We start from the raw sequence: 15,038 nt of genomic DNA on the forward strand, positions 1-15,038 counted from the left end.
ATGAGCAAACAATGACAATACTGTATTAGACTCAGCACATGGAGGTAAGCACACCATGCCCTGTGGGTGTATAGTGATGGTAACTGCTTCAGCCTGGGGGTCAGGGAAGGCTTCCTGGAGGAGGAGACCTGAAAATCTTCCCATTGAAAGGAGATTTGTTGAGGGGCCCAAGAGATGGAATTCCCTGACTTTGGATTTGGTTCAGGCCCTAGCATAAGCCTGGAAGAATAGAAATAACTCAGCTCCCTCGTGAGCTTATGGGAGTGTGGTTGGCAAAGCCTTAAGATGCTGAGGTTCAAGGAACACAGTTATTGGCTCTAGAACAATTTTGCTTCAAGCCCCTATCTTTTCAGAGAAAAAAGATTGGCAAGACTAGCTCGCAGCTGTCTCTTTAAAAGAGGAGGGACGATTCCTCAGGCCGCTCCTTCTCCTCATTAATATGAAATTATCGTGAATATTGATGTGGAGGAGTGGCGCCTCAGCCAGCTGGGCTAACCAGCCAAGGGGTTCCTGGTTTCACAGAGAGGAAAAGTGACAGAAGCCGTGCAGAGGGAGACGCAGAGAGAGCGGAGCGCCCGGCAGTCACCCAGTCTCGGGGGAGCGCTCAGCTCCCCCGCCCCCGGCTCCCACCCAGTCCGGGGGGCTCCTCAAGCCCTCAGCCCCACTCCCGGGCTCCCCATGGAAGCCAGCTGTGCCCCCGGAGGAGCGGGAGGAGGAGGAGTCGGCTAAATGCCCGCGGTGCGCCCGGGGCCCCTGAGCCCAGCCAGCTCTGCGCCGCTGCCCTAAGGCCTCCGCGCCCCCCGCGCCCCTTACCCGGGGCCGCGCAGCCTCTGCCCGCCCCTCCCCCGGGGCTCTGCCCGGGACCTGCCCCCCGCCCGCTTGCCAGCGCTCGGGCCGGAGCTCTGGGCCGGGCGCGCCGCCGCCCTGGAGTGAGGGAAGCCCAGCCGAAGGGGGTCTCCGGAGCCTGCCGCGATGGACGCCGTCTTGGAGCCCTTCCCGGCCGACAGGCTGTTTCCCGGATCCAGCTTCCTGGACTTGGGGGATCTGAACGAGTCTGATTTCCTCAACAATGCGGTAAGATGAAGAGTCTGTGTTTTCCTTCCACCACTCCTTACTCCTCTTCGCGGTGCACCTGGGGCCCCCTGAAGGACTGGACTACACAGCACTGGGCAGAAGTGGGGGAGGGGGCTCGGTGCAGGGTCCCCTTGAGAGACACGTGCTTAGAGCTCTGAGATTTGGTGACTAGATCCCTCGACACCTCCCTAGACCCCGAACCTGGAGCCTCTGAGCTTGCGCCCGTGCACGGTCCTCCTGGAGGCTCCGTCCATGGATACATTGGCCTCGGCCTTCTAGGGGAAGGGAACGTCGAGGCGTCGGGGCCATCGGATCCACTGATACGACCTCAAGAAACACCAATTCTGCTCCCCCCCCCCAAGTCTTCTAATCGTCCTCCACCCACCCTGGGGTTCCGGGACCAGACTGGGAGCAAATTGGCGGCGCCCTTTCCTGCGCCCCCTTTAAGACCTCGGTGGCTCTGCGTCTGGTTCTCCGCTGGGGGGCGCACAGGGGAGTGTTCGAGGGCCAGAGACCAGACGCCCCTTGGGGGGCCGGAGGCCGACCCGGGTTTTGAGCCAGACCCGGAAATGTGGGGTGCTGCCCTGGCCTCCCCAGGAAGTCAGGCCAGAGATCCCCCAGGGAGGGACCTCAACTGGTCAGGGCAGCACGGGGTGATCGCTCAGAAGGAGGGAGGTCTTTCTCTAGGTCTGTTTCTCTGTCCCTTATGTCTCCCTGACTGTCTCTCTCTCCCTGTGGCTTCGTGACTGTCTCTGTCTCCGGGCTTGTCCTTCTCTTTCTCTTCCCCTCCCTCCCTAAGGAAACGTGGCTTCTTTCTTCTTCCCTCCCTCCCTCTCTCAGGCTCAGCCCTAAGGCCCTGGGGGGCGGGGGGATGGGCTCGGTAATGGGAGAAAATCTTTGGGTTCAGAAGGGCCTGCCGGGTTGAAATGTGGGCTGCTTGGGGGATCTGGGGGGATTCCCCCACCCCATGCAGTGACCTGCCAGTCTCTCCCTCTTCCCCTCCTCCCCCCCAGCACACACACACACACACACACACACACACACACACACACACACAAACACACACACACACCCCCAGTGATCATCTCAAGGGTCTCTATTTGCTGGCCTCTAACTCCTGGGACTAAGATAAACCTGGCAGACAAGAGCCAAATGCACTGAGAGTTAAAGGACTGGGCATCTTGGACTTCCACCTAAACTGTTCCAGGCTGCTGGTGGGGAACAAGTCCAGGGACGGGAACCTGAGTCAGGGAGGCATGGGGTGAGAGGTCTCCCGGTCCTCCATTAGGCAGTAGATCCAGGTCACCCTGCTCTCTAGGAAGGCCCCTGGTTCCAGTCAGAGAGAGCACACTTCTGCAGACAAGCCGAGGGGAAGAGGGGAGAGGGCTTGAACCAGCAGTGGGGAGACCTGGGTTCTAGTCCTGCCTCTGCTTCTGCCTTTCCCTGTGAGCCTGGGCCATGCAACCAGCTTTCCTTCCTGGTCCTGTTTCCGTGTCTGTAAAATGGGAAGAGGTTGGATCATTCTTTCTAAGGATGGTCTGGCACAGATCCTAGGAATGAAGTAGCAGGGATCTGGGGTTCCATACGCCCCTCCTGGAGTTGGTAACAGGTACTGGTCAGAGGGAGGGAGTTTGCTGCAGCGTGTACCTTTATGGGCAGAGCCCCCCTGTGAGGTTCCCTCAGCCCTCAGAAGCTCTGAGTTGGACTTTCTTCTGAATGAACTCTGCCGCCTACAGCCTCTTCCTGCTGCTCCATTCAGCCTTGCATCCCCAGCTGCTCATCTGGGCCTTGGTCCAGCACAGGAAAGGAGGCATGATCATGATCAGACAGTGGTATCCAGTACTGGGCCTGGGGAGGGAAAGCCCTGCTGGGAAAGCTCCTTATCTCAGGCCTAAGCAAGGCCAGGTGAGGCAGGGGGAGAGGAAAGAATTTCTAAGAGGAAAGAAAACTCCTGGGCTGGGAATCAGGAAATTTGGTTCTAGCTGTGCTTCTGCCACCAGCCAGCTGGGCAGTTCAAACAAGTGACTTTTATTCCTGAGGGCCTTGGATTCCTCATCTGAAAAATGGAGATACAGAAGCTTCCCCATAGTGTTATTATAGAGATTTAGTGAGAAAATTAATTAAAGATTAATGCAGGATGATGCCTGCCAGGTAAGTTTCCATAGTTAACATGCTCTGGAGACTAGATGGGGTAGTAGTAAAGAATACTCTGGTAGGAGTTGCTTTGTGACCCTGAGCAGGTCACCTTCCTTCTCTGGTGCCTCCATCGTTTAGATGTCTAAGGTCCCTCCCAGCTGGGACCCCATACCAACCCCATCCCCAACTCCCTCTTCATCCTGCATGAGGACAGGAAAGTGTTTCCAGGGTTAAAGATGGAAAGGGGTGAAGTTTGTGTGCTTCTCGGTCTGGAAAATGGAGCGTAGGTTATTCACTATCCTTAAAAATCCAGATAAAAGCCATAAAGTCACGGTGGAAACCGTGTGTGCTCTATTACTCTGTACAAAAGGCAAAAATCAAAAAGGATGCTTACCCTGAACACAACTGTGTAAGAAATATGCAATCGCTTGGACAGAGACAGGAGAATGAGTTGCATACTTTGCATAAGCCATGTGTGCTTAGAGGTGGCCAGGGGTGCTGTATTTTTCCTTCTGTGAGAATACCTTCATCCTATTGCAATCTTGTCTATGTGATTCTCAGAGACATCCCTCGGAAGGAGCTGCCCTTCCTGCCAGATGAGGGTGCTTCTCCTCCCATCCCCTCCCCACTCTCCCACAGTTCCTGACGTGGCCTCCCTAGAGCCGTCTTCCCTTGGACCCTGTGACCCCTCAGCCCCTGGGCAGGTATGAGAGAGGGCCTGGCGCTCAGAGAACTGGGATAAAGGACCAGAGGGAGAACAGGTCATGTCTCCAGAGAGAGACACTAGGTCTGTCCTCCGGCTCAGGGGAAAGGATGACTCTGGTTTCTTTAGAGGGAAATGGCTTTGGATCCCAGAGAAGCCCCATCTGGGAGGGTGTGGGGAGGAGGAGAAGGAGGAAGAGGAGGTCTGTTGTCTCAGAGGGGCACAGCAGGAAGCTGCAAGGATGTTTGCCCAGCACACTCATTCACCTCCCAGCAGCTGGTGAGGCCAGGTGTGGGAGTGACAAGGACCGGGGGCCAGCCCAGGGGAAGGGGGGTGGTGAGGGCTAAACCTGATCACTGCTCCTCAGGCCCCCAGCCTGGCTTCTCCTGAGCTGAGTAGGGAAGCAGAGAACCACTACCATTACTATTTCCACCACCCCAGCCTTTGGGGGATTTAGGGAGATTAGAGAAGTATGTGCATTTGGGTGTTCCTATGTCTGTGTGTGGGCCTTTAACAGCCCTTAAAAGGGGAGGGGTGCGAGCGCATGTGCCTGTGTTTCTCTTTAAATTCTCACCAACAGGAAAGAGGACCCAAGGGCCGAGGCACTCTGGTCTCCAGGTAGAATCCACTACAAAAGAACTAATAGAGAAAAACTAATGGAGGAGCCCAAATCTCAGCGCTCCCCTTCAGGAAGGGAGATCGCCCCAGACACCTCCTTCTCCTCTAAAACACTAAGTTTGTTTTGGGCAGCTTTTTATTTTGGTTTTGCTCCCCCCACTAGGATGTGAGCTCCTTGAGGGCAGGCGTTTAACTGTCTTGTTCACTGCTGAGTGCCCAGTACAGTGCTTGGCACAGAGGAGGCTTCAACCAACCGTTGCTGAATGAATCCTTTTTCCCTAACCCTCAGGCCAGCCCCACATTTTTTAAGGAAGAGGAAAAAGGATGCTCTCTACTCCCAGCCATCAGGGTACTGCGGCCCACACTGTCTCTGAAATTCAGGAAGGTTTCCAATGAGTTATCATTGCCTTGAGTCATCCCTACCCTTGGCACAGACCCCCACAACCCCTGGTGTAGGATAGTCTACAGCTGACAGATGCACAGCAGATTTGAACTTGTGGCTTAGGCTTCACCCTGAGCACCAGTTGGCTCTAGGGCTTCCATCTTCCCCAGTTTCCCCTTGTCCAGTTTGCGGGGACTCCTGGATCCACACTCACCCAGCTTAAAACTAAGTCTTTTCTAGTCCTGCCGCAGGGCCTTTGCACATACTATCCCTGACATCTAGAATGCTTTCCAGTTCTCTCCATCTCATCTTACTCAGTTCAAAGGAAGCCTCGTTAGAGAAGCCTCCCCAACCACCTCAAGTGGGACCCCTTATTGTTTTGTTTCAGTCCGTTGTTGTTGTAGTTGTTGTTGTTTTGGCCGTGCTGCACAGCATGTGGGATCTCAGTTCCCTGACCAGGGATCAAACCCTATGCCCTCTGCAGTGGAAGCACAGAGCCTTAACCACTGGACCGCCAGGGAAGTCCCTGTTTCAGTCCTTTGATTTCTTCGTAGCTCGTATCTCAATTTGCTGTTATTTTATCAGCTTATTATCCACTTCCTCTGTGAGAAAGCAAGTTCCCTAAGAACAGAGGCCATGTCAGTTGTGTTCATTGCCATAAACCTAGCACAGTACTGTGGCACAAAATAGGCGTTTAGTATAGTAAAACTCAACCATAAAACAATAAGCTGAGTCCAAAATTTTCAATCATACAAAATGTGGAGTTATGTTATTGTAGGATCAATGAAAAGTGGTATTTTTCAGTTGGTCTGTACTATCACAAAAAGCACAAAAGTAAAGATTGTGAAACCTTAGTGCATATGCAGCAAACCAAGCTGAGGAAGTTCCAGAGGAGCACGAGGCAGTCACTTCTTTACCAGCCCCACAAAGATAAGAGCTTTTCCCACCTTTATTTGAGATGGGTCCCAGACATAGGACAGAAGCCAAGTTTTGGTCACATTGTAGTGTACTTTGCTCTATTTCAAGGGTCTACTGTATTTGTAGAGAAAATGACTTCAGACTCCCTTATAGGCAGTCCCTATAAGGGAAGGGGAGACTGTTTTTAAAAAGACAGGCCTGAGTGTTCAAGAAGTGTACTGATAATTCCAGAAGGGGCCCTGGATTCTCAGGTCCTGGCCTAGCCAGCCCTGAGGGTGATGCGGACTGGGTCCCACAAAAATGCTGCCTGTGTCCCCATCTGCTGTGAAGTCCCTCCGGCTTCCCTGGACCAGCTGGGAATTCGCTTGGTTATTTTTCAATACATACATCCGTCCTTTAACAACTGGGAACTAAAGGAGCGCCAGTGTTGGTCACTGTGCGGAATGACCTCCAGCCACTCACAGCCAAATGAGAGAGACAGAGAGGGAAGCAGACAGAGCAGCACCGCGGGGTGCCATGATGCAGCAGAGCATGATGGGAGCCCAAAGAGGAGCCTCCAGCCGGGCTGGAGATCATGGAAGGTTCTCAGAGGAGGTGACCTCCCCACCCTCCCTCTCCAATGTCACCATCCCTATAGGCAAAGGAGTTATTGGAAGGTATTTCGGCAGGGAGGACTGGGGCCGTGTCCCTTTTACTGAGCCTGTTATATAGCATCACTGGCCCCTGTGCAGATGAGAAAACTGACACTTACAGAGGAGGGGACATCTAAATGCTGTTCTCGGGACAGGGTCCCATGGAGTCAAGGAGGAGAAATCACCATCTTCTCTCCCGCTCTTGTTCTGGTTTGGACTTTGCCCTCCAGGGCAGGAACGTTTGGGATCTCAGATATCCGAGGGGCTCCGCTGTCACGCTCACTCACTCCCATCCTTAGGGCACCATGGATGCCTAGAGCTTTAAGGGCAGAGCCAGCACGTTGCCTGGCCTGTCAGAGGAGAGACCACACACCCCATCCCCTGCCCTCTCCTCATCCTCACTCTAGGATGCCACTCCCCGGCCCACCTGGGAACTTGGACCTTTGCTCTCTGCAGTTTCCAGGACTCCCCAGGAGGGTCTGTTTCTGTCTGGCCTGGCCACTGTGCCAGGACAGGGGAGGACGAAGGCCAGCCCCGCTTTGTGTCTTCCCTTCCCCATACGATGTGCCTCCTGCAAGTCCTGGTACCAAAGCCCTCTCAGAGCATCCCTCTGTGGGACCTGGCTTGCTCTTGAACCTCCCTCAAGAAACCAGCTCCAGATGCTGGAGAACAGGCTGTTCTTCTGGAAGTCTCAGCGCTCCAGGGGGCAGGATGGAGGAAGAAGATTTGGGTGGAGTTAAGTCAAGACCATGAGCATTGCTCTGGCTGGAACACGAAGTAACCCGCTTCAGCAGGCAGAGCAAATGGTAGAACTGGGGAGCAGGACTGGGCAGAAGGTAGGCATGAGGATGTCTGGTTCTGGGGAAGCTGGGAGGGGCAAGAAACAGCCCAGAACTCTGACCATCAGAGAAAATAGATCAAGGGTGATTTCCTTGGAATGTCAAAATCCTGATCCTTATGAACTGGACATACCACATCATGAGCGAGGCCAACTTGACAGCTGGAGGAATATTGGGCTTCTCTGCTGCCGGGCTGAAGGTGCCTCTTCTCCCAACTCTCCCGGGACAGAGCCCTCACTGCAGCTTCCTTGGCCCTTGGCCCAGGAGCCATTTCACCCATCACAGAGAGGCTGACACATCTGGGCTGGGCTGTGTGGTCTGACAGAACAGCTGGACAGCAGCAGCTGTCCCCCTCTTCTTCTTCCAAAAGAATAACAAAAATGAAAGCAGCAGTGGAGTAAGGCAGGCTCTTCAGGCCCTCACGGAGAGCCAGGAGGCAGTTTGAAAGCAGCAATTGAGGGGACTTGCTGGGGAGGCAGACAGGCCCAAGCCTTTTCCCATGTGTTCCCTGCTGCCTAGAATGTTCTCACCTCTCCTCACCTCATCTCCCTAACTCTCTGTGTGACCTTGGGCAAATCACTTCCCCTTGGTTTCCTCATTGCTGAACTAGACTGAGAGTTCTTTGAGGGCAGGGAGTGTCAGGCAATTGTTTTTATCTATTCACTAGTTATAGCTATAGTGACTGGGTGCTCAGGAAATGTTTATTTATTGAATAGATGGAAGGAAGGAATGAGAAGCGGTGATGGATGGATGAACGAGTGGGTGGATGGGTAATGGGAGAAAGGACACTCCCACACTTCAGCTTTGATGGTACTTTTCTTTTTTTAGGTGGATTTTATTTATCAAGTAGCGACTCTTAACCTAAATCCTACCTCTACCTTTCACTCTATCATGATGGCCTTTTCTTTTTTCTTTTTTTTAAATTTTTATTGTAGTTGATTTACAATGTTGTGCTAGTTTCAGGTGTACAACAAAGTGAATCAGTTATATATATATATATATATCTCCATTCTTTTTCAGATTCTTTTCCCATATAGGTTATTACAGAATATTGAGTAGAGTTCCCCGTGCTATACAGTATGTCCTTGTTAGTTATCTGTTTTATATATAGTAGTGTGTATATGTTAATCCCAATCTCCTAATTATGGTGGCCTTTTCTATTATGAAATATATCATGCACATAAGAGAATATATATAATGCATGTGTATGAATTACAAAGTGTAATAAAATGGATACCTGGGTACTCACTACCCAGCTAAAGAAATCGACCCAGCTCTCAATATCCTGGGCTCTCAAAGTTGCATGAGCTTGGGGAAAAGTTGAGCTGTAGACTCTAAATCCATTCCACTCTGGGCAGATTCTGAACAGAAATTCTCCTGAGACCTGGTGTCTATTCCCAGACCCCACCTGACCAGACAGCAAGTCCACAGGTCAGAAGGCAGATACCCCGACAAGCGCTGGGGAGCCAAGCCATACCTGAGGTGGTGTGGGGTGACCATTAGTGGTTGGTTTTAGCCCTGCCCAGACCTGGGAGCAAATCCTGGCTCTCATCATTTGTCATCTGTGTGAGCTTGGACAGGTGCCTTAACCTCTCTGAGCTTATTTTCCTCATCCATTAAGTAAGGATGACTGTAGCACACAGGGTTCTTACAAGGACTCAGTTAGACAACTCTTGCAAAGAGCCTAGCACAGTGCATGGCACACGGCAAGCCCTCTATAAACAGTAGTTGTTGCTGCTGTTTTCATTCTGATTGTTGCTGTCCCTGCCCAAAAGGACGGTCCTCAGCATTGGACTGCCCTTGGAGGAATGTCCCATCTTCATCCCTTTGTTGACCCCTAACCATAGGGATTTTATTTGCCTACCTGTTGGACCTCTCTGGAGCTGAAAGGCTGTTTTCTTTGGGTAAAGGCAAAAGACCCCAGGCCTCTTCTCAGGGCTATGTCTTTCTGGGCATCAGGAGAGGGATGGCCAGGGATGAGCAAATCTGGGGCCCCATGTGAGGACACAGTGCCTGGAATGGGGGACCATATTTTGTATCTGGCCCTAGGTGCTGGGATGGGACAGCAGGAAATCGATCATTATTCCTTCAACATCCAGTGTTGTCATGTGTGCTTAAGAGCACAAGCTCTGCAATCAGAGCTTGGGTTCAAATCCTGGCTCAGCCACTTGCTAACTGAATAAACTGGGTAAGCTACTTAACTTCTCTGTGCCTCAGTTTCCTTAACCATTCAATGGCAGTACTAATAGTAGCTACCTGATCTTCTGAAACTTAAATCAGGTACTGCATGGAAGGAACTAGAACAGTGCCTGGCATATAAATATTAGCTATTATTGTTATTAGGTATACTGTATGCCAGTCCCTGTGTGAAGCCCTGCAGAGGGTTCGAGGATGAAATCCATCCTATATCCTACCCTCAAGGTGGTTAAAGTTTAGAAGGAGAGATGGGTCCCATTGTGGATAATTAGAGTTCAAGGCACCATATTAACCAGTGGCTAATGAATGCTTCAGTGGTATAAGATGGAGAGGACTCCTCCAGCTGGGTGATCAAGGAAGGCTTCCTGGCGGAAGCAGCACTGAGTTGGGCCTTAAAGGCTGATAGGAGTTAGAATGAGGAGATAAAAGGCAAAGGCCTTCCAGGCACAGGGAATGGTACCAGCAAAGGCCCTGCAGCCATGCAGCTTACAGCAGATTTAAGGAACTGGGAGCAGTCATCCAATGAGGCTGGAGGGAAAGGAAAGATGAGGGGTTCCAGCTATAGTGGAAAGTTGAGATCAATTTGTGACAAACCTTGAATGCTGTGCTTAGGAGCTGAGAGTTTTTTCAGCAGGCAGAAGGGAGCCAGTGATAGTTCTCAATGATAGTTCTGAGCTGGACAGGGCAGTGGTCCCAGCTCCCCTGAACCGTGTCAGTGCTAGGAGGTCTAGAGTCCATTAGGGCATCCCAGCTGTCAGCCTGTCTGGATGATCACGGCCTCTCCCCCAAGACAGCATTGTGGGCTCCTCTCTGTGCCCAGAGCAGGCCGAGGCAGCAACTGACCCCAGGTCCCTTCTCTCCTCTGATTTCTACCCCCTGCCCTGATGTCACTCTCACACTGGCCAGGAGCACCAGTTCCCTTCTGGCTCTCTCATCCCCAGCACTTGGGGCCAGGCTGGCCTGGGGAGGCCCAAGGCAACTCCACCCTTGCGGAGACACAAGCTGTCCCTCTTTGGGGCTGAGAGCTCCAGTCTGAACCATGTCGTGCCTCCTGGCCCAACCCCAAGACCCTAATGGGGTTCCCTCACACTCTCAGGACCCTCCAGTATCAGGCAAAGCACGTCCCCATTGATCCCAGCGGCCTAGAAGGATCTGAGCCCTCCTTCTGAGCCCAGCCCAGCTTGGCACCTCCTCTCCTTGGCCCTCCCACCCATCAACTGGGACAAGATACCCAAAGCCCCCTTCATCATCCTCCCGGAGAAGAGGCCCAACCCTGCCCTCTACCACCCCAAAGCCTTCACCCCTTTCTCTCCCAGGGCTGCAAACCAGTTCCACATTTGCGATCTGGCAGGCACTATCTGCTCAGAACTTTCCCCTCCCAGTTAGCTCAGGCTTCCATCTCCCCGCCCCCGCACCCTTCATAGTCAGACCAGGGGGTCTGCAGAATGGGAAGGGCTCTTGCCTCTGGTGACCCCTTCAGAGGTCTGAGAGGCAGCTGGACTGTGGCAAGGAACCAGAGGGACAGTGGACACGAGGCTCTCCCAGGGAGAGATGAAAGAGGAAGGGTAGGAGGCGGGGCAGAGGCAGAACTTGAGCAAGCATATGAGGGGATGAGGGCTTGGGGGTGGTGAGGGAAGGAGTGAGGTGGTTCCCAGCTCAGCACATTCCTGAGACATCTGGACGTGCTGGAAGGGCCCCAGCTGGCCTGCATGGCTGTGGCTCCAGCTTCTCTGCTCTGTGATGTCAGGACCCAGCATTTCCCCCTCCTCTCATAGTCCCGCTGGCCTGGGGTCCACCTTGGGGCTGAGGTGGACCCTCAGCCTGGGGTCTCCTCCCTGGACCTCTCACCTCCAGTAAGCAAGAAGCCCCTAGGGCAGTGGAGGAAATGCCTGAGTCAGAGGAGGGCCCGGGCCTGATGCAGGAGGCAGCCATGGAAGACCCAGGGGTTTGCCCATGCGACTGACTCAAGGAGATTCCTCCTTTGGGCTGGTGCCTGCCCCCTCCCTTCTCGTTGGAAGGGAGATGGAGACAGAGGAAAGACTCTGGGAATGGCTGCTTACCTTGAGCTGTGTGATCCTGGGCAAGTCCATTCCTTCCCTTGGCTCTCAGTTTTCCTCTCTGTAATAATAATGATAATAATAATAATAATAATAGCTACATTTGAAAAGAGCCTTCTATGTGTCTTGCATTGTACAAAGCACTTTACAAATGTTGTCTCATTTAACCCTCACAGCAACCTCACAGGTGGCGTAGATATAAGTTCCCCTATTTCATAGCTGAGACAGAGGCTCAGAAAGGTTAAGTAACTTGCCCAAGGCTACACAGTAGGCAGCAGAGCCAGGATTAGAACTGGATCTGTCTGCCTCTCTTGCTTATAACCATTGAACTACATTGCTTCTACAAGTAAACGGGGATGGACCTAATGATGCCAGAATTCCTTTCAGCTCTAAAATTGTAATGATTTCTTTTGGCTATCGTGGGGCTCTTCAAGAAGGGCAGGGGCAGGCATTAGTCACACACTGGGTGGGGGAAGGAGGGCAGAGTCAGATGGCTTTGAAGCATCAGATCGGTCAGGAATCTTTGGAGGTCCCCTCCTTGGAGCCCCAGGGAAGTCCAAACCCCAGGGGCTGGAGTCACAGCCTGATCCCCAGCCGAGCCCAGGGGTCCCACACCTTCCCTGAAGGAAGGGAGTAAATAAGGAGAGAGAATGCAACTTCTTCCAAAAATAAAACCTGAGGACAACTCAGACAGGCCCGGGACCGCTGAGGAAGCCAGAGGCCGAATGCTGAGTGCACAGAGGAGAGGGAAGAGGCCAAGGGAATTCCAGCCAGAGCCTGGTGGCAGGCTCCAGCCCAAGAGGGCCTTCCAGCTGGCCAGGGGCCGGAAGAGCAGCTCGGCCGGTTGGCCACTGGGCTTCGTTTATCCTCTGGGACCTGGCCTAACCCTGGGGACAGTTCCTCCAGAGCTGAGTTGGGGGCTGTGGTCCCCAGGTACCTGGTCCGGCTGGGGCTTAAGAGCAAAAAGGCCTTGGGAAAGAACAACCCAGAGAATGGGTGCAACGGGCCCCACCAGGGAGGAGCCGAGGGAAGGCGTCCAGGCATATGGAAACTGCCTGGGGCAGAAGCAGGCTGGCAGCAGAGCGGAACTCAGGGCAGTCACTCCTGGAGGCTCAGCTGCAGAAGGAAAGGCCTCAGTCCATTTGCTCACTGGCACATTCCTTCATTCGCCCACTCAGTCACTCAGCAAAGAGCTGAGCACCTACCATGTGCTGGGACCAGTGCTAGCCTTTGGAGACACAGATGAGAATTGGACACAGCGAGACACAGAGGTGACATGGCTGGATCATTTCAAGCTATACTAAGGAAGTTGGAAACTAGCCTAAGGACAGAGGAAGTCATTAGTGGATAGTGAGCAGGGGAGTCACATGGTCATATTTATGTTAGAAGATCCCAAGGTGGAGAATGTTCTGGAGACAGATCAGAGTTCAAGCCTTGCACCTACCTTCATAAATGGGTGGTCACACCACTAGTCAGGAAGCCCTTTGGGAGCAGGAACTGGGCTTTGTTCATCTCTGTATCCACAGGGTTGGGCACACAGTAGGTCCTCAGTAAACACTGAACAAATGCACGAGTGATGAATAAGTGGATGGGACTAGATGCCCTTATTCTCCAGAGGCCCCCAGCGCCAGCCCTGGCACTTAGTCTCCAGTGTCTTGATCTGTCCCACAGGGATCCTCCGGCTACTGCCTATGGACCAACATCTCCAGCAGCCAGACCCTGGGCTGCTGTGCCCTCAGTGGTGCCAGTCACAGCTAATCCCAGCCCTGGGCGGCGGCACTAGCGGCCATCGCTTCCTTCTGCCCAGACAGTACCTGGCACCCACCCCAAGGCTGCGCCACAGCACATGGGCCGCCCGGTCAGAAGATGCCAGGGGCTGGCTGGGAACTTGTAGGCCAGCTCTTCACTTTCCTGAGGGACCTGTGGTCTGGCCAGGGAAGGGCTACCACAGTGTCAGGAGGGGGAACTGGAGAGCCAGACTAACAGGGCTGGGGGCTGCAGAGACCGTGGACCCTGCTCTGCACAGCGGCAGCCTGTGGCGGGCACCAGCCTGCCCTTTCCTCTCCCACTTCTTTTCTCCAGCACACAGGCACGGAAGAGCTCAGTTCCCATGGTACCTCTTCCTCCAGTCCCAGCCCTCACCGTCCCAGCCCCAGGCAAGCCCGGGACTCCCAACGCTCCCTCGCTGGGGGTCACATGACTCAGGCATGTGGCTTGGCACAGTCAGCATTCAGCGCTGTGGTGTTGTGAGATGTTGTGTGTGTTTGTGTGAGAGTGTGCATGCCCACGTCTGTGACCGTGACTGTCTCGGGTAACTGCACGTATGTGTGTGTATGTGCGCACATGGGAGTCTGTGTCTGTCTGATCACATCTGAGGAGTGTTTCCTTGTTGGGTCTGTGTCAGTGCCTGCCAGTGTCAGCCTATGTGAGCCCAGAGAGTGTGTATGTGCATTAGTATCTGTGCCAGGCTGTATAGGGAACAGTCTGAATGTGTCTAAATGTGGGGATCTTATGTTGTGTGGTGTCAGGAAGATGGTGTTTCCCTGTGTAAGAAAGAACCTCACAGCCCACGTCTGTGTAGCATGTGCGCACATGCACGCGCGCGCGCGCACACACACGCGCACACACACACACACACACACACACACACACACACACAGGGAAGCATTTCTGCTTATTTGGACTCGGGCTCTGTGGTGAAGAGTTTGGTAGGGGGAAAATATGAAACCTCAGCAGCCGCCTTCCCCGGGCCTGTGGGGAATGGGGGATGAGAGTGAGGTTGGAGGCTGGAACAATGTGCTTCCCTTCACCCCTGTGCCCTGCCAGGAAGGCTCAGGGAGGGGCTGGCTCCAGGGATGAGGAAAACTGGCTCTGTCCCTTCACAGTCCCCAGAGATGCCAGAGCAGAGGAAAAGAGGCCACTTTCTGACGACTAGTCCACTCCACCCTATGCCTGCCACCCCTGCCTCAGTAGGAACACAGACTCTGTTGGGGAATGGATGGGGCAACAGGCCTAGAGAGGAGACACCACCTGCCCCTGCCCAGGTCTCACAGCACAGATGGATCTTGAACAGGGGCCTCCTGAGTCTGAGTCTAGGGCCTTTTTTCCTTCCTAGGACAGCCTTCCAGTCTAGCTCTGGGAAGATGCCTGGATCTCCCCCTATCCCCAAATGACTGGATGGTGATGCTTCAGGACTAGGAGGACCACTGGGTACCCAGGGGCCCACCTCCCTTCCCCAAGCCCCTCCCTGCTCTCTCTTGACCCTACCCCCCACCCCTCACCGCCACACACAGGGCACAACAGTGACTCAGACTGGTTGCCCTTCAGCTAGAAATGGGGGCAATTTTCTAGTGACCACGAGGCAAGTAACCGTCCCGGAATGTATGGGTCAGTGGAGGAGGTGGGGGGGGGGGCTAACCTGCGGGGGAGGGGAAGGGGAAATGTGAGAGGACTCTCCTCCCATCGCTCCCCAGAGCTCACTCT

At 53.6% G+C, this 15,038-nt stretch overlaps 1 protein-coding gene across 1 annotated transcript in view; it reads left to right on the top strand.

Annotated features, from left to right (window-relative positions):
- Positions 1 to 537: 537 nt before the first annotated feature.
- Positions 538 to 15,038, top strand: part of CREB3L1 (cAMP responsive element binding protein 3 like 1) — a 35,088-nt gene continuing 20,587 nt past the window's right edge. Inside the window, exon 1 of the mRNA XM_060017392.1 lies at positions 538 to 1,074. Within this exon, the coding sequence (XP_059873375.1) occupies positions 973 to 1,074 (102 nt within the window). The 5' untranslated portion in view covers positions 538 to 972. The remainder of the gene's footprint in view (positions 1,075 to 15,038) is intronic.

Source organism: Delphinus delphis, chromosome 8 (genome assembly GCF_949987515.2).
Source record: "Delphinus delphis chromosome 8, mDelDel1.2, whole genome shotgun sequence".
Classification (NCBI taxonomy): domain Eukaryota; kingdom Metazoa; phylum Chordata; class Mammalia; order Artiodactyla; family Delphinidae; genus Delphinus; species Delphinus delphis.